General features: G+C 39.6%; 1 protein-coding gene across 1 annotated transcript; it reads right to left on the reverse strand.

Moving 5' to 3' along the window:
- Window positions 1-5,013: 5,013 nt before the first annotated feature.
- Window positions 5,014-25,982, reverse strand: RNASET2 (ribonuclease T2; the record flags this gene model as incomplete). Its single annotated transcript, XM_081997647.1, has 9 exons — window positions 5,014-5,205; window positions 7,642-7,716; window positions 7,927-7,972; window positions 10,088-10,201; window positions 14,918-14,988; window positions 15,806-15,863; window positions 16,787-16,842; window positions 23,707-23,773; window positions 25,894-25,982. 9 exons carry the CDS (start codon window positions 25,980-25,982, stop codon window positions 5,014-5,016), a joined length of 768 nt encoding a protein of 255 aa, XP_081853773.1.

Here is a 25,982-nt window from a genome sequence, read left to right on the forward strand (position 1 = left end):
ATTTCTTACAGACAGCACCATGGCATTCTTCAGCTTGCTTAAGAAGATTTTTCTTCTAAAATATGGTCATTTTTGCTTCTTTTTTCTGTAAGATTACTGAAACATCAGTCCTTCAAACTGAGCACCGTGTCTGAATGTCAGCGCTGTGAGTTTTATGCTGTAGAATTTGATAGGATTCATGCCACCGATCTGTGGACACAGTTGGGCTTGGCTGCTCTTGAGGTCTATCTAACCCTCACCCAAGCTGTGATGCTCCAGTGTACTTCGGGGTAAGGAGTAACGAAGACCACAGCACACAAACAAAAAATAACCTGCCCATCTCCCACATCAGGTCTCGCTTAGCCTCTATATTAAAGCTCTTATTCTCCAAAGCACAAGAAATTGAAATCCCTTCTAAAAGGAATTATTTCTATCAACTCTGGGTGATCTACGGCAACTCTGTGGAACAGGGAATAGTCACGCACAGGAAGGGAAGGTGCACAGTGAGCCTTGCGAAGGAAGCTGCCTGAGCAGCAAGACAGTCTGAATTTAGCATAAATACAACATTCCTCATCATCGATTGCACCGCTCCTGGGAAAGTGACTTGCAAAGTCCTGACGTTTTCCCCTTGCATCATCAGTACCACCATCAGTCAGCAGTAATACCATCAGCAGTGCCGTTAACCTTCTATGGCCTTGGCTTCATGGTGCCGAGAGCCAGATCCAAACAGACCACGGCTGCCTGAAGCACAACCACACCAGACCTGAGGTGCCCACACTCAAGAACCCATCCCTGTGCAAATGCCCCTTCCCCACTGTCACAGCCAGCACCTGCTGCTTTGCTGCCGTAGGTACCTTAGGCCGCCCGCGGCTGTGGGACCTGACTTGCCCGTGCTGCCTGGGCACCGCAGTCCTGCCGCCACCGCTTTCCTTCCGACGGGCAGTGGCTGGGGCCAGCAGCAGAGCCCAGCGCTCACCAGCTGCTGAGGGGGCAGCATGGGGACACGACAGAGGCCTGTGCCACCTCCATTTCAGCCTGCAGAGGTAGCTTTGCCTGTCAGCTAGGCAATGGCAAGCGGCCGCTGCCTACACGAAGAACCGGAGCAATGGGGAGACGTCCCCTCTGCTTCTCCTGTCGGCAGATCTGCTGCCTGTGGTGAGGGAGGGGCAGTCGTGGCCTTAAGCACAATATACATGTGCATGGGTAGCTACCTAAAGAAACTGAGAAGCTGCTTTTTCCAATCTCCCATTTCCCCCCTGCACCGTAAACTTGGCTGAAGCTGGGCTCCTGCGCAGCCGAGGAAGGCTCCGCGCAGGCCAGGAGGAGAGCGAGAGAATGAGAGAGAACCTGCCCCTGGTCTGGGAAGAGGGGTTGTCCTTGGAAAGGGGACAGCCTGCGCTCCAACCTACATGAGGAGGGACGCTTATGTGTTTTGCATGAGAAAGCACATGGGCAAAGGGTATAAACAAAGTCAGTCCCTTTGTGGAGTTGACTACTGTTTTACAGCACTGAGACTACACAAACCATCCTCCTTGCTGGGATTTAGTTAATTTATTTAATGATGCAGAATACAGCCCCCCCTCTTCCCCAGGCTGCGCTGAATCTTCAAGGCTGACAGATTTTATTTTGCTTAAGGGAGTGACACTGAAGCGATTTTTAAGGCTCCCAATATACCTTTGTTTACCTCTTGTATTTAAATTGTGTTAACCCAACTCTTGAAATTATATACACTCTGATGGAAAGCAATGGCTAAGGCTAGTAACTGGCTGTGAGCCATTGCTAGAGAGAACATAAAGGGCTCTCCTGGTTGCCCACATGCAGACATAGCCCTTAAAGCATCCCTTAAATGTATCACTTAAAACTTTATAGTGTCTTGGCACTTCTCTGCATAAAAAACAGTCAGTAGCTTTTAAAAGACATTTCTATCTTCCTAGAAGTTAGGCAGGTGGGACTGTCAAAAACCAAGCAACGGTAGTCATAGGTAGTGTTTTATTGCTACTACTAATAAATTAATCATAGCAAATTAAAATATTTAATGTATAATAATGTTGGCAAAATAAAAAGAATGGGGGTGTGGTTTTGTTAAGGCAAATACAGTACCTCAAGTACGTCCCTTCAACAGTACCTCATAGAGTCTGTGAGGTTATTTTTAGCCAACTTTGACTTAACATTTATCAGTTATTTTATACTGTTGCAGGTGGTTGTTTTGCATGCTGCTGGCTTTGCTGTCTCCCTCCCTTCTTCTCTTTTTCTCATTGCAGATTATGCTAGTTTCTCCTCAAAGTTTAAAAACTTACCAACTCCCCCCCACACTTCTTGCATTTGAAAATGAGACTGAAAGACATATGGAAGCCATACTATCTACTCTACTGCAGAGGTTGGTCGTTTCTGACTCTCGTCTGTACCCGCTGACTCTCTATCTGGCAAATCAGCTTTACATTTGAGCCCCACACTGTGAAGGCTGTTAGTGTAAAGTATGTATTTGCAGTTGTTGGCTTTGCTTAAATTAATGCATTACACTTGAACTGCACAGAACTCATACTGTGTATTTTGTGTCCCTAAGCACTAATTGGCATTATAAAAGAAAATATAATTTATACTGCAATTAAAAAAAAAAAATCAGCCCATTGATTTGAGCTTCCATTAAGCATATGTCTGTGCAAGAACCAATGCTACCATTGCTTCCAAGTTTGACCTTTTCTTCTAACTCTGAAGAGGACCAAGGAATTAAAACAACTGCAGAAAAACAGGCAAACCCAACAAGCACTCATTTGGCAGTACAGCATGTTGCTGTGGATTTAATGGGATTTTTTTTATACTGCACCTGCTTATCCAAGGTGGCAATATTTACAGTGAGATTGAGAAGTCTATTGTTCCAATTAAAGACTGTGTTCATAACTGAACTGGTGACTGAAAAGCACTGAGCAAGATGTTCATGAGATGGTCTGATGGTAGTTACCAACCTCTGTTTCCACTTCCCTCACTGCTGAATAGCTTAACAAGCAAGGATATGGCACTGTACTCTGAGAACTCTGAAAGGAGGAGAACAAGGGACTACACCAAAGGACAAAAAAATCCAAGCCATTATAAAAAGAGCACAATTTTGAGGAAAAGTTGAGTCTTATTTCTTTAAAAAAAAACACCTTATGATGTGAATTGTAAATTAATGTTCATTCTAAGTTGTTTGCACTCTATGTAGTCTACCCAAAACCTATGCACCAATCTAAGCACTATCTGAAAGAGCTGGAGAAAGAATTTTAAAAAGTACATAAGCCTTGGGCTGCTCCTTTGCAGAGAAATGCATTTTTCCCCAACAAGTATTTCTTTTCTTCAGTCTAAGATAATTCTTGTAATTAGAAGGGAAAAAATATTATCAAAAAAATCTCAAAAAGATTCCACAAAAAACAAGTACATCCTAATCTTTTCAAGCATTTTAGTTCAGTCTCCCTACTTTTTTTTGCTTAAAAGATGGCAGAAACGGGGAAATGAAGAATTGTGATTCTCCTGGTCATGTTCAACATGAACTGACTATGCCATAGCTACTACAAAAACACTAGATCTGATTACCATTAGTATACCAATATACTATTAGTATACATTAGTATATTCCCCCCCTCAGGAAGGAAGACAAATTTTGAAAGAGAAGCCATCGTTCTACTGAAACACAGATACAGAGTGCAGTTTGTACTAATTTCTTAGCTGTTAAAATAAATACCTCAGTTTCTAAAGAAAGGACTGAAAAACTGACAGCATTCTAGAACGGCAAGGTAAGAGAGCCTTAAATGAAATGTGGTAGAGAAACAGGGACAGTAAAAAATGAGAGTAAATGTAGAGTTTCGAAACCCAAAAAAACATAATAAATGTGTTCCTAATACTGCATTTCACGTTTTCACAGTAATATTCTTCCAACAAATGATTCCTTGAGCCATAATTGTCTGTTTCTGAAAGACAATTTGAGACACACCAACACAGCACTGTGTACAGGATGTAATGCAAGTTTAGTCTCCTTTGGAAACATGGAACTTTGTGGCATGTTATTATTATGGGATAGAGATGCACTGTTGCTAACATTTGTAATTTTCACTGAAAATACTGTAGTATTTACTGTTTCACTTGTAAAAAGCTGTTTCTTGGAACAACGTGGTTATGTGACAATCTCATTTTTAAATAAAAGTGCAGGCACTCACAATTGTGTCATAATGCTAAATGTTCAAATACAATGAAAAGTTAGTAACAACATATTTCTAGGGCCCAACATTTTCCTATACTAGCAAGTTAGTTCCAAGGTTGGTTCTTCTTCAAGACTGTATGGAGCTACTATAGCAAAATCAAAGAATAGGTAAGGCTACAAATACAGTCTTCCTGTGGTCCTTTAGGCAGAAGTGCCAAAACCTAGTGAACATATTTCATTCACTAAGAAATCATGCAAAAGTTGCTATCTTTGGCCCGCTGTGATCTCTGAGTGACGAAAGATTTAATGCCTCAGAGGATGTGGCCTCTGTTCATCACTTCTAGAGAGCAAACTTACGCCAGGCAACAGGTATTACACCTATGAAAGGACTTCCAGACAAGTGTTTTTGTTTACAATATTTTCTTGTCATCTCACCTCAGAGAGACAAGCAGCCTTTGAAAACAAAGAATTACTTAATTTCCCTGACTCACTGGCGAAAACCAAAAATGGCTAAAGTGGCAGACTTAACTGCAAGTGAAACTAAGAAGTCACAGTTCTGTTTTGAACATTGATTCAAACCATAAGCAAGCCAAGAAGTCCAGGCAAAGCTGTGAATCAGATTCTGATCCCATCAATATCAGAGTCACAATTCAATACTTCAGCCTGTGTAACTGATATTACAATGTGGCCCATTCTCCTTTAATGGCAAAAGAAGCGTATTTTCCAGCAGAAATCTTCACAGCATGCCTGTGATATTGACAGGGCTTTGTAATATTCCTAAGTCAAGACTACTTTCCAAGTTAATAATGTTTAAGCGTTTTGTTTTTGTTGCTGTTTAAAAAGCTTTTCAAACTCTTATGGCTTCATTTGTGATCTTGGACCTGTGAAGGATAATAGGTTGGGAGAGTATCACTGCAGACAGACAACTCCTCAGTTCCAAGCTTCGAGTGAGCCTGCAGTGGGTCGGATTCACCCTTCAGCGCTGTGCAGTTTCTCAGCTGCAGTTCTTTGGTGAAGCAGAATTCTATCTGACCAATCGTTTGTGCTTTTTCACCCTAGAAACATGAGGGATGAGATCAGCTTAATGGGGAGAAGAAAATAAATCAATTCTTCACATACATATTGCCTTATCTACAGAATACACTAGTGCTTATATTTGCCACTTGAAAAATGCAAAGGAGACAGGTACCAGAGGCATCCACTCTGAACAGCTTATAGTACATATTTGTCTTTAAGGAGCAAGCAGACAAGGAAACACATTCCAACAGCATAATTTAGTAACAATTTGGAGAATCTGCCGAACTAGTAAGTCTCATGATGAAATGCTATGACACAGACTATCTTAGCATTTACCAAACCTGACCAGTACACAGAAGCTGTTCACCTTAGTGATGAGCTCTGGCTGAACTCTGTGAATATTGAAGGGTATGTGTAACCTGAAAGCTATCTTTCAACAATTCTTTTGTAGCAGGTTGGGAATTGAGGCAAAGAAAATTATTCAAAAAGGAGAAAAGAAAATTGGCTTTGTAATAGCTTTTACTGAAAGGAATACAGAAGCAAGCTGTCAAAGTAGCAGAAGTGTCATTTTTGGACAACAGGAAGGAAGAAAAAACATTGGCCATGAATACGGCAGGCAGGCATAGAAGCCTTTTATGTGGGGATTATATGAAAATCGCCCAAAATGCTCAGGTGTGACAAAGTGCATGTGGAAAAAAATTGGTTTTGAAACCACTAAGCAGGACAAAAATGTATGTACAAGACAAAAAATAACTGTGGTGGCAACTTTTTTTGTTGTTACTTTGGTTTTGGAAGTTTTTTTGGTTATGGAGCTTGGGGGGTTTTTTGTGTGTAATACGTTTTAAATATCAAAGTACCTCCATAATGCACTTCAGGCATCGACAAAGCTGGAACTCTGAAAAGAGCTATCTTTAAATAACTGGGGTGTACTTTTTCCTTTCTGTTATCCATTAACTTCAGCTGTTAAGCACAGGAGACTCAAACTGTAAATTACTTTCACATAATTTGAGCAGTATCCCAACTGTACTAAAAGCAATAGCAGAACTACAGTGAACACAGCTAGAAACTGGGGTTTGTGTTAGCTCTGTATTTCTTCAACATCAAGAGGTGTGTGAGTGTGCCACCCAGATTCAACTCATAACGCTTTGATGCATAAAGTAACTTAAAAATACATTTCAAAAATATTGCAACCTAGAATTCTTTTTCACGTGAAGAAACATCTGAGTATAAAAACCTCAGAGCACTACTAAAGCAAAGGAACTGACAACACACAAGCTAATAAACTCCAGGAACAACTCTATCTTGGCAAGTTTTCATAAAATTGTCATCTATGTATGGGCAATAACTCTTCCAAGAGTTTTGCAGTAAACCACTTTTATCAAGCTGAGATAATAAGGAACCACTTACAAGTGGGAAAGCTTTCTTGTGGGTTTGTTTTTTTGTTTTATTTTTAAATAAAAGCAGAGTAACCTAGCTAGAAAAGGAAAGAAACAGATATGCAGCCTACCCATGTAATTGTTCAGAATACTATTTTGTTCCTTCAAAGGCATTTTTGGTTCAGATACGGTGAGCTGTATTTTAGACCACAGCACAGTCTCTGTGTACCACAATTCACCACTGCATCGTGATTCACAGTACAATTGTCGGCAAAGAAAAGTAGAAAGAAATGGAAATTTTAGACACTGTTGGCTCAAAAGGAAAGACTATAGTCATCCTGAACCACAGTGAAGCTCAGAATGCCTTTTTGTCCCTCTTCAGATACGGGCTTTTGAGAACAACCTCAGAGACAAGCCTCTCAGCTGCTTTATTTCTGAAGGATTCTGTCCATTGAGTAACTTCTTCATGCAGAACACATGAGCCATGCCCAGTGAAGGGAAGACTGCTGTTGACAGGCAGTACCCTCGTCAAGGCTGACAGTCACTGGCTCTATTCAGCTCACTCTTGTTGGTTCTAGTAATTTGCTATATGGCAATTAAGCTTTAGGAGGAGGAGTGGAAAGTACTCAGTTACAGCAGTATGTCTAGCATGGTGGTTACAGCATTCATGCAAGAGATGCAGGTCCAAATCTTTTAAGACAGAGACCTTTGAAACCCAGCACTCCCACTTTCTGGGTAAGTATACTAATAGCAAAGTTACTAGGTAAAGCATGGACACTTCCTCCACTAACAATATCTCTGCATTAAGAAAAGGCTGTGGCAAGAGTAACATAAGCTGAACTCAGTGGTGCCAGTATATAAGCAATGTTTTCATGAACACACCTCCAAGAATCGAGCAATATCTAATCTGCTAAGAGCTGTATACACAGGAACACCCAGACCTCAGCTGAAGATTTTTCACTCTATTTTTGCTTTTGTTTTTTTGATAAAAAGTGCTCTTAAAAAAAAAAAAAAAAGAGGTTTTTGGTTAGTTGTTTTTTTCTGTGGTTTTCAGTTTTGAGGGGGTATGGGGAACGTGTGTTTGTTTCGGGTTTTTACCTCTTCTGGAGGAAGACACTGGATCTTTGGCATTACACCATAAAATCTTGTAAGAGCTTCCTTTATGGCAGTCATCTGAAAAATTAAAAAGCTTATGTAAATTAATAAGTCACTAGCACATCTTCCAACAGCTCCCACACTTAAGTTCACAAAAACTTTTAGATAAAGCACAACCTTAAATAACTATACAATTAAAAAAATATCACTTATTCTCTAGAAGTTACTTCACTCCTGCTGAAAAATGTACACACACATGATTTTGTTTTATAAAAGATTGCCTCTTACCTGGTAATATGAACTGCTTGGCTTTATCCCAGCTTTCAGGAGACAACTGAAACAAAGATAAAACATTTTTCCATGGTTCCTGTACATAACTTGATAATCATTAGGTAAACGTATAATGTTAGTGAGAACTTGGCAAGCATTACAGCGATGGGGAGCAACGGAAACTTGTCTTCCATCCTCTGCCAGGTCTAGGAAAGGTTCCCCTTTTCTAAAAGGGAACTTCCAATTCAGGAGGGTCAGGAAGAACCCTCTTCCCCACCTTAATCTGAGGCACTGGGAGAGTCGAGCCTTCAGACACAGCTAGGGGAAAGGGCAATATTGCTGTTGTTTTGCTGGACCTTCATTATGCTCTGTTGAGTGCCAGGTAAGGCATGCTATTTAATTGCCTCCTTTCCCCTGCCTTGAACCGTACCCCTGCGCTCTATGCCCCACATGGTGGGCTTGCTGTGGTGGGAGGCACACAGCACACTAGGAAAGGGGCATGGTGTGTGGATCTGGCTCAACATCAACATCAGGGCAGAAACATTTCCTAGTGAGTATGTTTTTGAAGAGGAAAGGTTGTTCACCGAAGAGAAACAAGGTAACTCGCAAGAACCTCTAGCCTATATACCCCTTCCTTCACATTCAGTCCTGCGGGAAGTCCACACTTCCAAGTTGACTCAGGACCCAATAGGTGCTGAATCTAAGTCCCAGCTTCTTCTGTAAGGAGTGGGAATGTTCAGCATCTCGCAGGATTTAATCTATGAGTGCTGATAATGCTCAACCCTTCCAAGGTCAGGTTCTGCAGAGGGGAGATTTAACCCAGTTGACTAAAGGTTTAGCTGTTTGTCATGGTCATTTGACACCAGACGTAAGGAAACCAATAAAATAGACTGTTCTGTTATTCTTACAGGAGCCTGCATGATGTCCTCTTTTTAATAATCTCCTTTTTGGAAACAAGCTTTTAATCACTAACACTATTTTTCCCTCATTCAAGTATAAATGAAATACAATGTGAACATTAGCAGTCTTTATTCTTTTCAGTAAATATTAAATTAATTATGTTCATTTCTACAGTAGAGAATATGGTCTGAGCAATTAATTTCAACATGTTTCAGTCTCTATTCTTTTTTGGTCACATAATCGGTCACTGTGCCATCTGTAAAATGTTTTAGTCACACCATCACAGCTACTTAGGCGATTGACTTATCAGACTTTATTAATTTTAACACTACATATGACATACTCTTAAGCACTGTGTCTAGCAAAATCTGATTAAGTATTACAAGACACCTACAAAAATAGGAGGGGTGGTGGGAGAAAGACATATTCCCTTTGTGCTTATGCAAAGTGAATGAGACTTTTTTTAGGAGATTGCTTGGACAAGACACATGAACAGGACTTTTTTAGAACTTATTTCCTCTCTCAGATACTGTCTTCTTACACAGAGAGACAATTCACAGTCAACAAATCTGAGTCAAACACGCTCCCACCCATACCAAGCGCTGACCAAGAAAGGACTCTGGCCTTTTGGCATTCACCTGCAGCCAGAATGTGCACATACAGTGCTTGTACAAGCCACAAGATTCCCATCAAGATTTTGTATCTGGAATGGCCAGTGCTTTGGAACCATAGGAGGAACCAGCCTCTAGGACAAAGGAAGTGTGTCACATCGGGGTCTGAAAGGACAGCAAAGGGGCTGCGTGCAGCGACTGAACACTATCCCTCAGATTATCCTCTCTTGCTGTTACCTCTCAGCCTTTTCCCAGAATGTTCTGCACGATTTTGCCTGCAGCTTGTCCTTTCCTCTGAGCAGAGTACTGTCTTTTCTAAAAACAAGTGTTTGGGCCTCTGTATGATTCAGAAGTTTGAGGGGGTTTTTTTGGTTTAGAAAGTTTACAGGTGCCATAGCTCTTGGTAGTGACATATAGCCAATACAGCTTCTCAAAATTTACTGGCTCACATGGTCTAAAATGATGCTGCTGGCTACCAGACTCTGAAGTGACCAGAGACATGCTTCTCAGAGTAGGCAACACTTCCTCTGAACTCTAGTGCTAAAAATAAGTTATGCTAATACTCATTTCCCCTCTACCATCAGATTTTTAGACTTTAGTTAGACTAGACTTGAAACTTTCAGAAACTGTTTGAAATAAGAGGTAGACTGCCAAGTTCATTTACGTACCTGTTAAGATCAATGTGCTGGTAGAGTTCTAAGGCTTTACCAAAGTATTTCTTCTGAGAATTAAGGACCTGAAGTGTGGCTGCACAAGTGCCATGTTTTTCCCACTCATGTTTCCTAAAAGTCAAATTTAAGTTTTAGAAAACATTATTTGCAGGTATACATGCTGCACAGGAAATCAAGTATCTGAAAGGCTACATGTGTAAAATAGGACACTGCACTCAAAAAATACTGCACATACTCAAAAAAGCAAAACCAAGAAAGATCACTCCCACCATTTCAATTACAGCAACGTCTATGTATTTTTTTAGTAGAAACACTTACCTAGACATTTTGGACCTATCAGGAGAGTAAGGAAGAAGCTCAAGAAGCCACTCATTATGGTTTGTAACATCAGACTAAGGAAAAATTCTTTCAGACAGTAAGACATGTTAAAAATATATAAATGAGTTGGCCTTAACACTGGCAGCTGCAAGTGAGAGACTTTTCAAATTAATGTAAGAGCTGTAGAAGATTAAGAAGAGGATGGTCTGATGGTTTGGATATTAGTATGGACCTGGGACATTCAGAATCAGTATTCTGTTTTCCTATAAACTATATATATGAATTTGTGCAAAAGTCATTTATAGTTCAGCCCTTCACCTGTTATCCAACCAAAGGGATGACACTCCTCTCCCCGCTGCCATCAGCTATCTGTTTAAGATTGGACACTGCAAGGTGAGGAGATAAGATAGACACCGTTATGGAATAAACCATTACTTCATTTCAAAGGTGACTAAAAGAACTTTGTGTCACAAGAATGTGACAGAACTTTATCAAGCCAAAAGCACTGTTTCTTTAGATGTCTATGAGGGTGTTTCTTTAGATTAAGTTGGACCAAGCAGTTTGGGTGTTTGCTTTTTTAGCTGTCTCCTTTGAATCAGCTTGTTTTTGAAATAATTAAATGAAGGAATTTATGAAGTAAATATGTATCATGCTCTTACGGTACAAAGGTGTCTCAGTGTATTACAAAGAGATGTTTGGAGGTCAGAATGATAGGAATTTGCCTAGAAAATTAATATTTCTAAACTTTGTACAAGTTTTAGTAGAGTATTTTATGCTAAATGTACTTTCAAAGCACTAAAAATTAGTCAGAACTGAAGAGACTAACCCTTACTTTGGATAGAAGAGTGAAACTGCACAAGCGGCTAAGACAAGACTGTTGCCTCAACTTTTACTTACAATACTGCCTGTGGCAGTATTTTCATAGGCTTGTTCTCAAATGTTGCTTCTATTCCACCACCAAGTGTTCTAATACCACGGAACAGAGTGCAAAAGAAAGCAATTCTTGCAATTTTATGGCAGACAAACTCAAATAGGACAAAAATGGGACATTTCTAGCTATTCTGTAGTTCAGTGAAAGACTAAACAATACATAGTCTTTAATAAAATCACCTGCAGATCTGCAGGCAGTGGGGGAAAACAGAGGGCCAAAGGTCTGATGGTGCTCAAGAAGCATATTATTGCTAACACGAAACTGTTATTGGAGTGGTTTGGTCCAGTTTGCAGTGGTCACAGGCCCCAGGCAATGGGGCTGTGGGGATCCCAAGTGAAAATACACAGAGCTACCCACAGACTGTGCCCATGCATCATCAGCTGCAGCAAACTAAAAACACACTGCACCCAAGTTTTTTAATCAGTCCTGCAAGCTTCCAGAATGTAGGGGCTACTTTAGAGTCACTACAAAACAATTACTGAAACTTTAAGATGGCACTCTTGCCAGTGATACTTTATTTTGCAGCACAGCCATGTGAAAAAAAATAATTATGCAGATACAGCTAATTCTGACCATTCAGCACAGGCATATAAAATTTATGCCTTCTTCCATTTAAATGCAAACTGAAGCAGTTAAGAAATGAAGGAGCTGCAGGTACCAGGGTATAACATAAAATAATTTGTTTAGAAACCAAAAGAATTAATGTCTCAATGTTATTCACCAAGACACATTATCTTTCACCTAGGCCACAGTAAGGCAAGGTAATTCTGCTTGAGCCTCAGCTCACAGCTGGGTGGCATGTGGATACAAAACACAGCTGCCTGTATTCACGAAGGCCACCCATCTTTCTGTACCTCTCATACCTATGAGCTAGGCAGTAGTGCAGAGCACGTTATGTTAGCCGTCAAGAACTTTGCTGAATATTTTTTCCTCCTTGTAGGACACAAGTACTTTGGCAGACACACAGGAGTGGGGTTTACAGCACCAGACTGGGTTCTACTATATAGCTTGTCCTTCTCCACCGTTTTCTCTACCATGCTGCTAAGAATAAATGCTACACTTGCATACCTCAAAGCTAAGTCCTATAAATGAAGTCTTAGGGGGCTGCAGAGATGCAAAGGAATGAAACTGGTACAACTCAGCGGTGTGGAAAGGAAGATGAACCTCAAAAAGATTTTGCTTCCTGTTATGTACAACAAGGACATGTCTCCCTCAAGCAAAGTCACACAGATGTGACAAAGTCAGGAGCCTATCAGGTGGGTCCCAGGATTATAGAAACCACTCAGCTTGATGACTGGCTCATTTGTTAGGGTAGGAACAAAGAAGGTCTGTAAAGCACAGCTGCAAGCACTGCCCACAAAATGTAGAAGATGAAGGACATCCAGCTGTCCCATAAGCTAAACACTGATTCCTTCTTCTGCATTATACGTATAAACTGATCCTGAAGGGAATTCTCTTGGTCTAGCCATTTTCTTTTGGCCCAAAAAATTATTAACTACTATAAAAGGGATGGTTTCAGTTAATAAATTTTGAGATACAGAGCACACATAACATTTTGTCCTGTATTAAGGCATTCTATCCTGTCCGACTCAAACTCTTGGGTGGTAATTCTCACAGTTCAGAAGTTAACAGGGTGAACAGAGATGTGCAGTTACCTTTACAGAAGCACCCACAGCCGTCCTAAAATCACCAGGAAGATTCCTTACCTCCCCTTTTAAGCCAGGGCTACATTTAGAGGTAAAGCCAGGAAGAAACATACTACACAGTTATAGCAGTCTTCGAAAAACCCTGATATGATATTCTAAGATATTCAATATCCATTTTGCTTGTCACTGCTCATGCTCTTTACCCAATTAAGATGCCTTTAGTCTACAACAATAAAAATTGTGAATAGTCAGCTTTACTTTCAGATTCTCATTTCTGCTGTATTGGGATTTTTACACTATAGAGATTTTTTTTTTTTTTTTTTGAAGTAAATACAGTATTTTAACTGAAGGGAGATGTACAAGGGAATCTTACTGGCTTTCAGCTGGCTTAAAAGCTCGCATTTACAAAATCTGCAATTAGAGCTGCCAATTACAGTGCACTTGTCACCTTACTGAAAGGGATTGAATTTCTCTGTCAACCAAAATATCAGTTACAGTGTTATAACCTGGCTTTTGTATTGCTTTTATGATATTTCTAATTATACCTCCAGGTACTGAAATAAGTGCTATTTGCTAGCCTTGAACTGAAAGGAAAAAGGTTTTGATTGTATCTGTTCATACCTGTTCCCTACCAAAATACCTCTGTTAGTAAAATAAGGACTGGTATGCACCTGTTTTTATGAACAGGTAGGTGGTCAGGGCATGGGAAGTGCCAGATTTAAAACACATTTTTCTTATTCTAATTCCAGGAACAGTTTAAGGTGGCATAAACTTGTGCTACCACAGAACAAAGCAGTCATGCTCTCCCCCAGCACAGTGCAAGAACAGAAGAGGGCAGAAGGAAAAGTGACACCACCACTTTTGACAGTTATAATTTTAGGTTGCCATAAGACACTTGTGGAACCAGTTTAAGACTCTGAGAACAAGCGTCTTCTGTAGAGGAAGGAAAAGACTAAAAGAGATGCAGATTACCTTCAAAGCTTTTCCCTAGTGACACAGGGTGGAAACAGACATCCAATCCAAAGAAAAACTTATGGGCACTTATATTTGAGATGGCTTTAAATGCTCCTGCCTCTAGCTATGTGCTCTGCTTCTTATCTGAGGTTACTGTTTTCACTGTAGATCTGGAAGAACAAATTGCAGATCCACACTCTGGCCGATCCAGCTCATGGCTCAGCAAATTAACTTGAATGGCCACTGATTTTAGTTTAAAATAATGCACTCGAACTGAAGCCTGTGCAAACTCAAATACCACCCATACCACTCTTTGGTCCAAGTGTCTGATTATTCAGCAGCAAAGAGCAACATGGAGAAGAAGGGAAACAGTACTGCCATCAGGATACATCAAAATCTCCTTCTCCCTTCCCATGAGCCAAGCAGTTTCATCTCTATATAAATTCCCAGATCTGATTTTAGGCTGCTAGGAAAGTAAGTAAAAAGAGAGAATTCTGTAGAGAAGTGGTTACTATGATCCAATGCATCCTATTTTTCCATTTCTTCCTCAGTGAGAAAGCCCAAAAGGAAAGGTCTCTCAAAGCCAGCAACACAGTGAAGCGAGCTAGGAAGAGAGGCCTGGAAGCTGCTCTTGCAGCTAGCTGTGACATCCCAGGAGTGCTACTGCTATTCAGATTTCAACAGCAGCTGCTTCTCCTCCCTAGGGGCAAAGGAAGGAAACCCATTCTCTCTCTCTCTCTTTCACTAAGTTCAATTTCTCCAAAACCTCTGCCACAGCCCCCCCTTCAACAGCTGCATTTTGCAGGTGCTCTAACAAGAAAACAGATTTATTTTGTAAATGAGACTGACAAACCACAGTATTTTCATTGGCCTGCTGGATACTGCTTCTCATGCACAACATCTCACCTGACAAATTACTCAGATGGATTTTTTTATAAAATAACATCCAAACAAATTTTTAGTTTTTTTTGTACTCACCAGAACTGGGTACGATTCAGAGATGAGTGAAGCACATCAGGCCAATAGCGTCTCATGTCTGACATAAGATCCTAAAAATATCACAATTGATAAATGCACCTACAGTGTTGAAAACCTGTTTCTTACACAATCTACATACACGGATACTTTTTCTAAACTGAAGCCTCATCTTTCAACATCCTCAAATGAAACCGGTACTCACAGAAAAAGAAAAGGTCTTTTACCCCAATATTCTGAAAATGTTGTTGAAGGTTAACAGGTAGGTGCAACTATCTAAATATCTGAACGTACTAATACCAACATGCTGCCTCAGAGTAAGATTTTCTTTCAACTGTCCCTGCAGAAGTTGTTCAATCATCAGCAGCTTTTCACATACGTCAGGTCAAGCCTCCTATCCCTGTTTACAACACATTTGAATGAAAATATGGATTTTTTTTTTTAAATTTAAAAAAACAGAATAAAAAAGGACTAATGCCCTGGGAGAAAACACATAGAAACATGTATTCTGAACTCTTATTTTCTGTGTTCTGGCTTTGCAGTAGAAAGTGTAAGAGAGAATATGGACTGAGTGTAACCTCTTTTTCACAGGTACTTTTTGCCACTGCAGATCCACCACTTGTGTTCTCTAGATGTTTTTAAGGAGGATGTGGCTGAATGAGTCAAACCACATGTCTACAAAATCAAGCAGGAACAGCTGATAATGATCACAAGCACAGCAACTTCAAGCAGTACCAGAAGCACTTAACGAATCTGTGGAGTCCTTAAAGAACATACCTCTCAGCAAACATTAAGTGATACATTATAAGCTACAGATTTTGCATATAGGATGTGCAAAAGTAACTGCACTCAGCTCTCCTTGGTACAGCTGTTTTGGTTTTAAATAAATACCTTAATCTCAGTGACGTTGAAATGCCACGTCCTATTACACTCTTCTGTCTTGTCAGGCCTAGGGAAGCCAAATAAAAGTGAAAAAAGACATCTCCTAACTCATTAATGGTAACTAACAGCATTCTATTCTATATCATTAGCCTGAACTGTAAATATGCAAGATTATAGCTAGAGATTTTATTTAAAAATGCAAGTAACCCATCAGTATCTACAGTGTTTTAGAAGTAAAAATTCAAGACATTAATTATGGCCAAAACATTTCCCATGCGAGGCTCTTTGTTAGGCCCTCCAGTTCCCCTCACTCTATGTAAAAGACATAGAAGGGGAGAAATGATATGGAAGGGTCTTGCACATGATGTCACTAATGACACTGACCTCAACCACAGCACCAAGTGATTCTGCAAGCATCACCAAGACACTCACTGGAAATCTAGGCATAATACTGTTCACCTTTCCAGGACGCATAACTTAAACTCCTGTACTGATTTTTTCCCTGTATTTGTCAGGAAAACCTTTGAATTGCTGCCACTGGCACCAATTCCAGTGAGTTGATTCCTCTGAAGCAAGTTAGTTTTTCCTGTACTTTTGCAATATTTGTGCTGAGTTAAAATACTTAAAGCCACAAGCAGTCACGAGACATTAACAAACTCTGTATACTCAAGGGGGGGTGGGGGGGGAAGGGAAAGGGGAAACTATACTTCCCCTTCTATTTGAGAACTTTACTGATCTTATAAGGAGATGTATAAATAAAATGCTCACGTGGCAAGAGGATTTCAGCAGCTCAGCAAGACATGAGATACAGAAATGTATTTCAGTTTTATATCAAACCATAGGGGTTTGATTTCCAACAAAATTAAGGCTTTTGTTTCAAAGAATCATAAAAACAGATAGATAAGTCCTTAAAAAAAAGCACCAAATATCCTAATACAAAACTTGGATTTTTCCTTTCCAGGATGAAATAAAAACATTCTATGATCATACCATAGTCCATGGATTGTCCAGTACTCTGGAGGGTCTTGACAATCATTAGCACTCATCTGTAGAAAACAAAAATACAGAATATTTTTTATATGTGTCCAGGGAAAAAAAGACAAAGAGGAAAAAATTAAAAGTTCATTCACTGGTGGTCCAAGGCTCTAGTGAGACATGAGAATTTTTCTTGCTCAAATCAGGAACTGGTGAACTTCAGTTACCTGAAACTGTCATGGATCATGTGCCACTTAGCAGAGACCAACTGGCATTAAAATTTTGAAGCAGATCAAGTGAATATTGTGGGCATCCTGAACAATCAGTGTATAAAGACGACAAAGGACAGGTTGAGGTAATAGAAAGTAGCCTGATCTGTGCTAAATGAATGGACCCAAAATTGCATTTATCACATTCTAGATGGCAGATCTCTGTATTTTTCTCATCATCAGATCTTTTCAAGGAGTGCAGAGCCATTAGAATAAAAAACATCAAAATAAACTATAATATTAGACAAGCACACAACCATCTTAAAGCATCCAGTAGTTCTGTTGTTGTTGTCATCCTGGTTTCAGCCACGATAGAGTTGGTTTTCTTCACAGAAGCTAGTGTGAGGCTAGGTTTTGGATATGGGATGAGAAAATGTTGATAAGGTGCTGATATTTTGAGTTGTTGCTGAGTAGTCAAGGACAGTCCAGCTTCTCGTGCTGGCCTGCCAGCAAGAAGGCTGGGGGTGCACGGGGAGCTGGGAGGGGACACGGCCAGGACAGCTGGCCCAGACTGGCCAAAGGGATATTCCCTACCATACGACGTCATGCCCAGTACATAAACTGGAGTTAGCTGGGGGGCAGGAATCGCTGCTCAGGGACGGGCTATCAATCGCCAGGTGGTGAGCAATTGCTGTACTGGGCATCACTTGTTCTTGTACATCCCTTTGTCGGTATTATTATCATCATTGTCGTTTCCTTCTCTCTTGCTGTCCTACTAAACTGTTTTTGTCTCAACCCATGAGTTTTTTTCCTCAATTCTCCCCCCCGTCCAACTGGGGGAGGGGGGAGTGAGCGAGCAGCTGCGTGGTGCTTAGTTGCCAGCTAGGGCTAAACCACTACGGTTGTATTAAAAGGGAAAAATACAAAGAAAAGATTAAATAGGTTGCTTATTCCAAGTAAAATTGCCAGAATATATTTTTTTTTAAATTTTGACTTGAGGGACAAAGGAATGGAGAGAAGAGGAAAGACTATATACATTCCTACCAAAAAAGCACCCCTAGTCAAAACTTTTGATAATGCAGGAGAAATAGCCTACACATTAATCACTGTTTGGATCAGAGTAGGTACTCCTGAACAAAACCAAAAAATCCATGTTCACACATCACAGCATACCACTACTGTATTTTCCCTGATTCTTCTGCTTAGTAATTATGGCTCTTTTTAGTAAACACTTTTCACCATTAAATAACAGCCTCCTCAGACTTTCTTTCCCCATAATAATAGCTTTCCTTTTCAGCTCTGCATCCTGCCTTAATTATGCCACAATGCCTTTTATGTGATGCCAAAGCAAAAGCAGAGTGTAGAGAAAGGCAGAGAGAGGCCTGTAATCTCACTAATTGCCTTCCACATGCCACAGGCAGCAAAACTGCAAGCTCTGCAAGACTTCCTTGTTCTGTGTCCATTTCCTTGTTCTCCTCTCTTGCCACCAATAGAAGCAATTAAACCTAGCAACAGCTTTTTTTTTTTGGAAGGAATATTGTCAACAAACACACACTGCAAATGCCTAAAGAACACTGCTCCTGTCATGACATAGACTTTGTGGACCTGAAAGAATTCAGCTATCCAGCCCAAAATACAGCAAATTAATAGCCAGCAGCTAATGCATCATCCCCTGAAAAGCCCCCTGACAGCTAACCAGCTTGCTCCACTGAGTTGGGTAACAAGAACAGTGTAATTGTGCTCCTTATCCAATTTTTAACTGCAGTTCATAGAACAGTTAGGGTTGGAAGGGACCTTTAAAGGTCATATAGTCCAACCTCCCTGCAATGAGCAGGGACAGCTTCAACCAGATCAGGTTGCTCAGAGCCCCCTCCAACCTGACCTGGAATGTTTCCAGGGATGAAGCATCTACCACCTCTTTGGGCAACCTGTGCCAGTGTTTCACCACCCTCATTATGAAAAATTTCTTCCTTATGTCTAGTCTAAATCTGCCCTCTTTTAGTTTAAAACCATCACCCCTTGTCCTACTGCAACAGGCCCTGCTAAAAAGCCTCTCTCCATCTTTCTTATAAGCCCCTTTAAGTACTGGAAGGCTGCAAGAAGGTCTCCCTGGAGTCTTCTCTTCTCCAGGCTGAACAACCCCAACTCTCTCAGCCCTTCTTCACAGGACACATGTTCTCAGACACGCTAAAGGAAAGCCCAGAGTATTTAAACTTTGGAATCAGTTCTCCCCTATCATGGCACTAACCTTATTAGCAGTTTCTTCTGCACAGTTCATCAGGCTCTTGGTGTTACACTGTGTGCTGGCAGAACTGGGAGGCTAATGCAACGTAGAACGCATTAGTTCACACTTCGCATGCTTTGCCCAGATTCATTCATCCTCCTTTTTAATTCTAGCCATAGCAGTTTTTCAATGTTCATTTTAAATCAATATCATAAAATGAGCAAACGCTAGTCTGAGAAGCTGGGTACCCCTGTCGCTTCTGCAAAAACACTTATTGTCAGCCTTCCTGTTCATCATATACACTGATTGCTGAAGGATTAATTCAACCTTAGGCAACCATTGACTTGAAACAGTTACAAATGTCTATTTTCAAGTAGGCATTGGACCCCAGAAAACCTTCTGTATCTAGATTAATTTGAAAAAGTAACATGGCTTTCTGCTGTTTTAAAGCAATGTGATGATCAAACCAATCCAAGTTAACCATACATGATCTATAACACTGAGAAAAGTGCTAGAAAGCCTTTATGGCTCTCTAGGGGAGAGGGAATGCTGCTGCAGAGACATGAGCCCATTTGTAACAGCAAGACATCAGACAAACAGCGGCTGCTAGAAGCACGGGAGCTCCTTGCACCTCTGACATGCCAGAAAGTGAAACACCAAACTGTCACAGAACTGTTACCTGTAGAGCTGCCCGTTACAAATCCCTTGGTATACATACCAGCTTGTACATAGGAGAGGGTAGTGCTACTGGATCACATATAGGTACCCCAAGTTCAAATAAAAACTCAGCTTCTGGAAAGTGAAATACTTAATCCTGCTCTCCCTTTCAACGACACTGTTTAAACAGGCCATTTGTTTAATTAAGATCAATTTTAAGTGTTATTTTGTAATGAAACATCACAAGTGCTATGAAAAATCCTTGCTTTTAAAACTGTGGAGAGAGTTCACCTCTTCAATTTCTCTTCCCCAAACAGTCTGTAATTATCCCCCTTCCTCCTTCACGCCACCCCTTGGGGTAAAACCAATCAATGAATGAACCAAATTTATAGAGTTGCTGAAAAAAATTGGGAGGGAAATAAAACAAATTTACTTCATGTTGAACACCCCTCTAGCATGAGCTGATAAGCTGAAGCCTTTTATGTGTTTATCCTTACAGAAGATAAAGTCTCACAAAAACATCTAAACCAGACCTTAGCCAGACAGAAGCAGGAGACATAGATTAAGAGTTATCTTATGAGTTATATAGGCACTTAGGAAAACACTTTCTTGTCTTCCAAAATAGCGTATGTCAAGAGCTGGACTCACTTTGACACATCTGGCTTAGTATATAAACAAAGAAATAAAGGTATCCTTTTATCTAAGGAACTTTTGATCTAATGCTGATTCACAATAGTGTACTGCCCTCATCTTAGTCACTTCAATTCTTTCTATATTATGTGACTACTTCTATTTTTACCAAAAAATCCACAAGAAAAAAAAATAGTGTTTCTATTCTTCCTTTAAGCCTTTGCTATAAAATTATTGCCAAAGCCTGAAGTTAGGAAAATCTTTTCTCGTATTTAAAAATTTAATTTCATCTGCTGCTTAACACTACATTCAAACTTGAATTCACACTGTTCTGTTCACCAGCCTGTTCTGTTGTCCTTTCTTTGATTCTTTCATTTGATCAGCACATACATGCAGTAAAAAGCAGATCACACCAGGGTTTAGTACCTACTTCTTCATCATCCTTCCCACTCTCGGAGGAGGAACTGAATAGCCTACAAACTTGCATCAGATTTTCCCCATTTCACAAGAAAACATCCACAAAAATTTTCTCTTTTTGCAATCTCCAAGATGTAAAAGCTGCAATAGCACTTCTAAGCTCTTGAATTAAAGATCTTCACAACTCTGTAACAAGGGAGGGGTAAAGTCCCTCTTCTTGCCCTTGAGTTGCTCCTATTTCCACCTACAGAATTCACATTAGTTTGTGACCAGAAAGTTTAAGTGTGACATTAACCACACACATTGCATTACCCACATGAAGTGCAATAAATTGCATGACAGGCACAATTTATTAAGGGAACATTAAATTAATAATCACTTGAGGTCTGTGAATTTAGCTTGCATATCTTTGTAGAAGACATAATCACTTTAGGTCAATTCTATGGTACTGGAATTTCTAATCACATGATGAAGAAGAACATCTCTCTTCCTCCTTCACCCTTTCACTCCAGCAGTCAGCAGTTAAGTCCTGGGGTTATTATTGCTTCCATGATACTCACTATTTTATTTTAATAAGTTAGTTTAGAAGATATGATTACAAAGCACTTACTTTCCAGTTTAACTGTGCTGATTACACTCTGTTAAAAAGCACCAGCTGAACACGTACAGTTTAAAGCACAGGAAAAGCTGGGAGATACATATTCTCAATTCAGTTCTGGTGCTGAACTGTGCCCACTAAATTTTTAAAAGCGCCTTAAAAGCCTGAAAGACCTTTGGAACACAGATAGGCAAAACAGGTAGAAATTAAGATGTAGGTCACCCACACACGTATCAAGAACACAGTATGTAGCAAAGTAGACTATAATTGGGTTCCTTTATATAGGAAGCATGAACTAGTTAAGTACTTGCACAAAGTAGTGTCTCAAAAGTTTTTTTACATAAATGATATAATGAGTTTGGCAGTTTCCTTCATGCAGCTATTCTTCCTTTCAACATTGTGTTAACAGTTTTAAACTGAAGAATGATATTAAAAATATTTCCTCCCTGAAATAACACAGCTATCATATCAATACACTGAACATGCAGAAGAGTCTACGTACTTAAAAAAAAACCCACAGGTGAATTTGGGAACTCCTCTTACATTAACATTAGAAAAAAGAAAGTTGTTACGGGAGTACAGTTGAGATTCTGTTTCTTCATATGACTCTGTGATGTGAAACTGGGCAAAAAGTCACTTAATATGATTTTAATTTCACTTTGTCTTCACTCCTTTGGAATGCTTCTGTCCACCTCTTACTACAGAGTATCATAAGGAATCAACAAAGTGTAAGAAAGCTTACATTTTCTGATGCTTAATATCTTCAATTATTCATTGTGATTTCACTGTAAGTTTATAAAGGTTATCTGTCAATTTACCAGTAGCACTACCCTGGAATTAAAAGTAGCAGCCAGCATGAATATACAGTGGGAAAACTGGTTGGTAGGGTTTGTTTGGTTGGTTTGTGGGGCTTTTTGGGTGGTTTTTAAAAATTTTTTTAATTGTTTGCATCTCATTCATGTAAGCAAGGGTTTGCACTGCTACTGACTCTGAATGCCCACTCATGCCAGGCACTACAAACTCCTGAACACCAACATCTCTGCTTGAAGTCAATAATAGGGATGTTTACTCAACAGAAAATCAGACACAAATTGCATCACATCTGCCCTTATTCCCCATCAGAAACAGGCAAACAAACAAAAAACAGAACAGTGGCCACTCCTTGGTCTCAGTCAGACATGCACATCCGAGTTTTGTTATTGATACTGCCCCTCCACGTTACTAATGTAAAGTACATCTACTTTTCCTCAGAAATTCAGGCAGTATGTGACTTTTGCTGCTACTGCTTTTATACATATTTCCAGAAATAGGAAACAGAAATAAAAAAGTACCTAACGCACAACAAGTAAGATGCTAATACTGTAATAAACCAAGCTAGGTCTCCCAGAATTGGGACCTTTTTGGCTCCAGAAACATTTGCCCAAAACTGAAGCTTCTCTATTATCCACAGGGTTCTTCATCCTTGTGTCACAAAATCTGATCACATCTTCCATTTTGAAGTATAGCATATTTTTGACTTTGCTTTATGAGAACAGGCCTTCAAGTATTACCGGCATAGGAAAAATGTTCTACTTATCAGATAGTAGTAGATATTTAATAGCAAAAGGGATATAAGTAGTACACCTCTTAGCTGTGCTTTTGACAGACATATGTTGGAAGTTTGGGTTCATTTTTGGTTGCCACCCCTCAAATACAGAAATGCTTAGAGACACCTGCCATAACAGCTTTATAGCTCTTTTTCCTGACTGAATCCATATTTGATGACTTATGATTAAAATGCTGGAGCCAATGTTACAAAGCTAAAACTTGTTGTGCAGTGGACAGTTCAAGTACTAATCTGGTGTCTTCAGTCAGACAAGGCAGGCAAGTCTCCTTACAGAGCCTGGTGAAAGTCTAGGATTAAGTTTACAACTAACAAGTCATCACAGAATATGCAACAAACAATTAAGGCTTAGTGTATAGTAGCCCATGTAGGACATACTGTATTTGTAACATAAGACAACCCTATCTTGTTTACTGCTAGTCTAGAGTGCAGGGGAAGTAGCAAAAGTTGCACTAAGATCAGTGAAAGCCTTTATAAAGCTATAAGGGCATATACCAGACTAAATGCTTGATGGCCTTCGTTCATTCTGTTTTCAAACATTTACTGTCCAAGGCTACCGTTGTCAGGATAAAAGAGAACAAGAAACAAAAATCTCACCTTACATACAGTCACTGGCCAATGATGAGCAAGATACAGCTTCTTCCAGGTATGAGGATGGTTGTCACTGGAGAAAGACAAATCTGTTTTTCCTCAAGCATTTTAAAAAGAACACCACCTTCAGCCAGCATCACAACGCTTACTAGTGTAACACATTGATTTTAGAGATGGTTGTTGCTTGTTGCTTTTATTGCAATATTTGAGTACTCCAGACACAGCAGGACCAAATTAAGAAATCATACAGAAACAACATATTTAGAAACCTGGTAATACTCCCCCCGCTCTTCAACAAATTTCACTCCTGGCATCCTATGTCCATATGCTTTCCATTTCTTAAATACAGAAGAAACATGTTCTGTTTTACATTTAGGAAAGCGCTTACTGGCAAGCTTTTACAACAACAATAATAGTAATAAAAAAACCAACATATCTTTGTTTAGGATGTTAAGAATCTCCTAATTCTTCTTGATGGATATATTAGCTGAAAAGAAAGTATACAACATTCTTGGAACTGTAACTACTCTTCTAAAAAAGAAAGACTTCCACTTCTACAGAGGCATTTTCCAACAGTTTGGAGCATATCTATTCTGGATAAACTAGAAGTAGATAAAAAACCCTGCTGTTTCAAACACTACAGCAGATACATTTAGCTATTAAGCAACCACACTAAGTGATGAAATAGAAGAGCAAGTGGGAAAATCAACAAAAACAGAACTCTAAGTGGTACAAACTGACAGCTCTATGTGCAGTACTGTCAAAATAAATTGTTATTCTCTGGAAGCTAATAGCCACACGTCCTTCATTAGTGCTTGCCAGAGGTTATATAAAAAAATATGAGAAAGCTAATTCTTCTCAATGTGAGAAAGCAGGGATGCTCCCATGTTATACCACTTCTCAATATTTTCCCTGATTTTGCTAGTTTGCAATGGCCACATTTTCTCGTAAGCATTCACATGTGTCTGTAGTTTTAAAATAATTTTGCAGAATAGCACTGGAACAAATCAGGCATAGCCACAATGCAAATTATTAACACTTCTAACTGGTCTTTACTGCTACTGTGGAAACCTGAATAGAAGAATTCCCCAATATTGTAGAGCGGCTCATTTCCTTGTTTTAAAAAATTCTTGCTTAGAGAAATACCATCTTTCATCTGTATTTGAAATAGCGGCTGAACTTCTGCAATGACAGTCATGCCAAAACAAGTACTCCTAGAACACACTTTTTGCGTAAGGATAGGTCAGAAAACTTTGGTTATTAACTAGAGCAAGTTTTAGAAACTTAAGCTCAGAACTGGAATCCAAGGAAAGCCATTTGCAATACCTATCCAGTGTCAGGGATATCTCCCCTTTTTTTGACTTGAGTTATCCTGTTCTGTGCAGTTCAGCACTGTGCCGTTCAGCACTGTGCCTCTAGAGCTGCCTCTGCCACCAAGATGGCCAAGCCACAGCCCAAGATCTGGGGATTTGAGAAACCTCAGCATAGTGTCTAAGCTACCAACCAGCTGCAATTTAGCCATTATATGAAGTTCAGCACTGAACTGAGCACCCTTAACCATTCTCTTGCCAAAACACCGAAAGCAAGAAAAGTTTATTTCCTAATATAATGCAATAGGAATCTGTCTTTTTACCACAGAAGGGTGTGATTTGGAGCATGGGTTCCCCCATGGCCCACTGGCATTCAAACTCGGATTTTGCCAAATGCAACAACCAGCAAGAGGCTGCACGGCATTGATACAGCCCCAAAGAATTTAAAATTATTGGAACTGAGAAAATATAAAGAAAAAAAATACTAAAAAGTATACAGTGTAACAGTTGGTGCAATTCATGCCACAGGAATGATTTAACTTTTTCATTATAGGTTCCAAAATTATTTCTGATTTTTGTCATTATTACATCACAAGTCTAAATGATTCATTTAAAGCAAAATTGCAAAGTTTAAGTGCAATGAATGTAATCTAAGTTTCCCTCTTTCTTCATGCTGACACATTAATAAACGTAAAGCTTTTCTTAGGCATGACCCCCACTCCTCCAGTTAATGTAGATGTCTCATTTTACCAGTTACCTAAGGGAAGAATAACACATCAAAACCAGCACATAATAAGAGAATTTACACTCATTAGAAGTTAAACTATTCTGCTCCGCACTTAAGAAAGAAATGTCAGAGATTTCTTTTTAAAGCATAACTTACCTTTGAGTGAATTTATCTGATGTACACGAACAACATAACGCCATAGAAAACCAACCCAGAATCCAACAGTACAGCTTTGCAGGCTTCAT

The sequence above is a fragment of the Phaethon aethereus genome (assembly GCF_964289735.1).
Source record: "Phaethon aethereus genome assembly, chromosome: 3".
Taxonomy (NCBI): Eukaryota; Metazoa; Chordata; class Aves; order Phaethontiformes; family Phaethontidae; genus Phaethon; species Phaethon aethereus.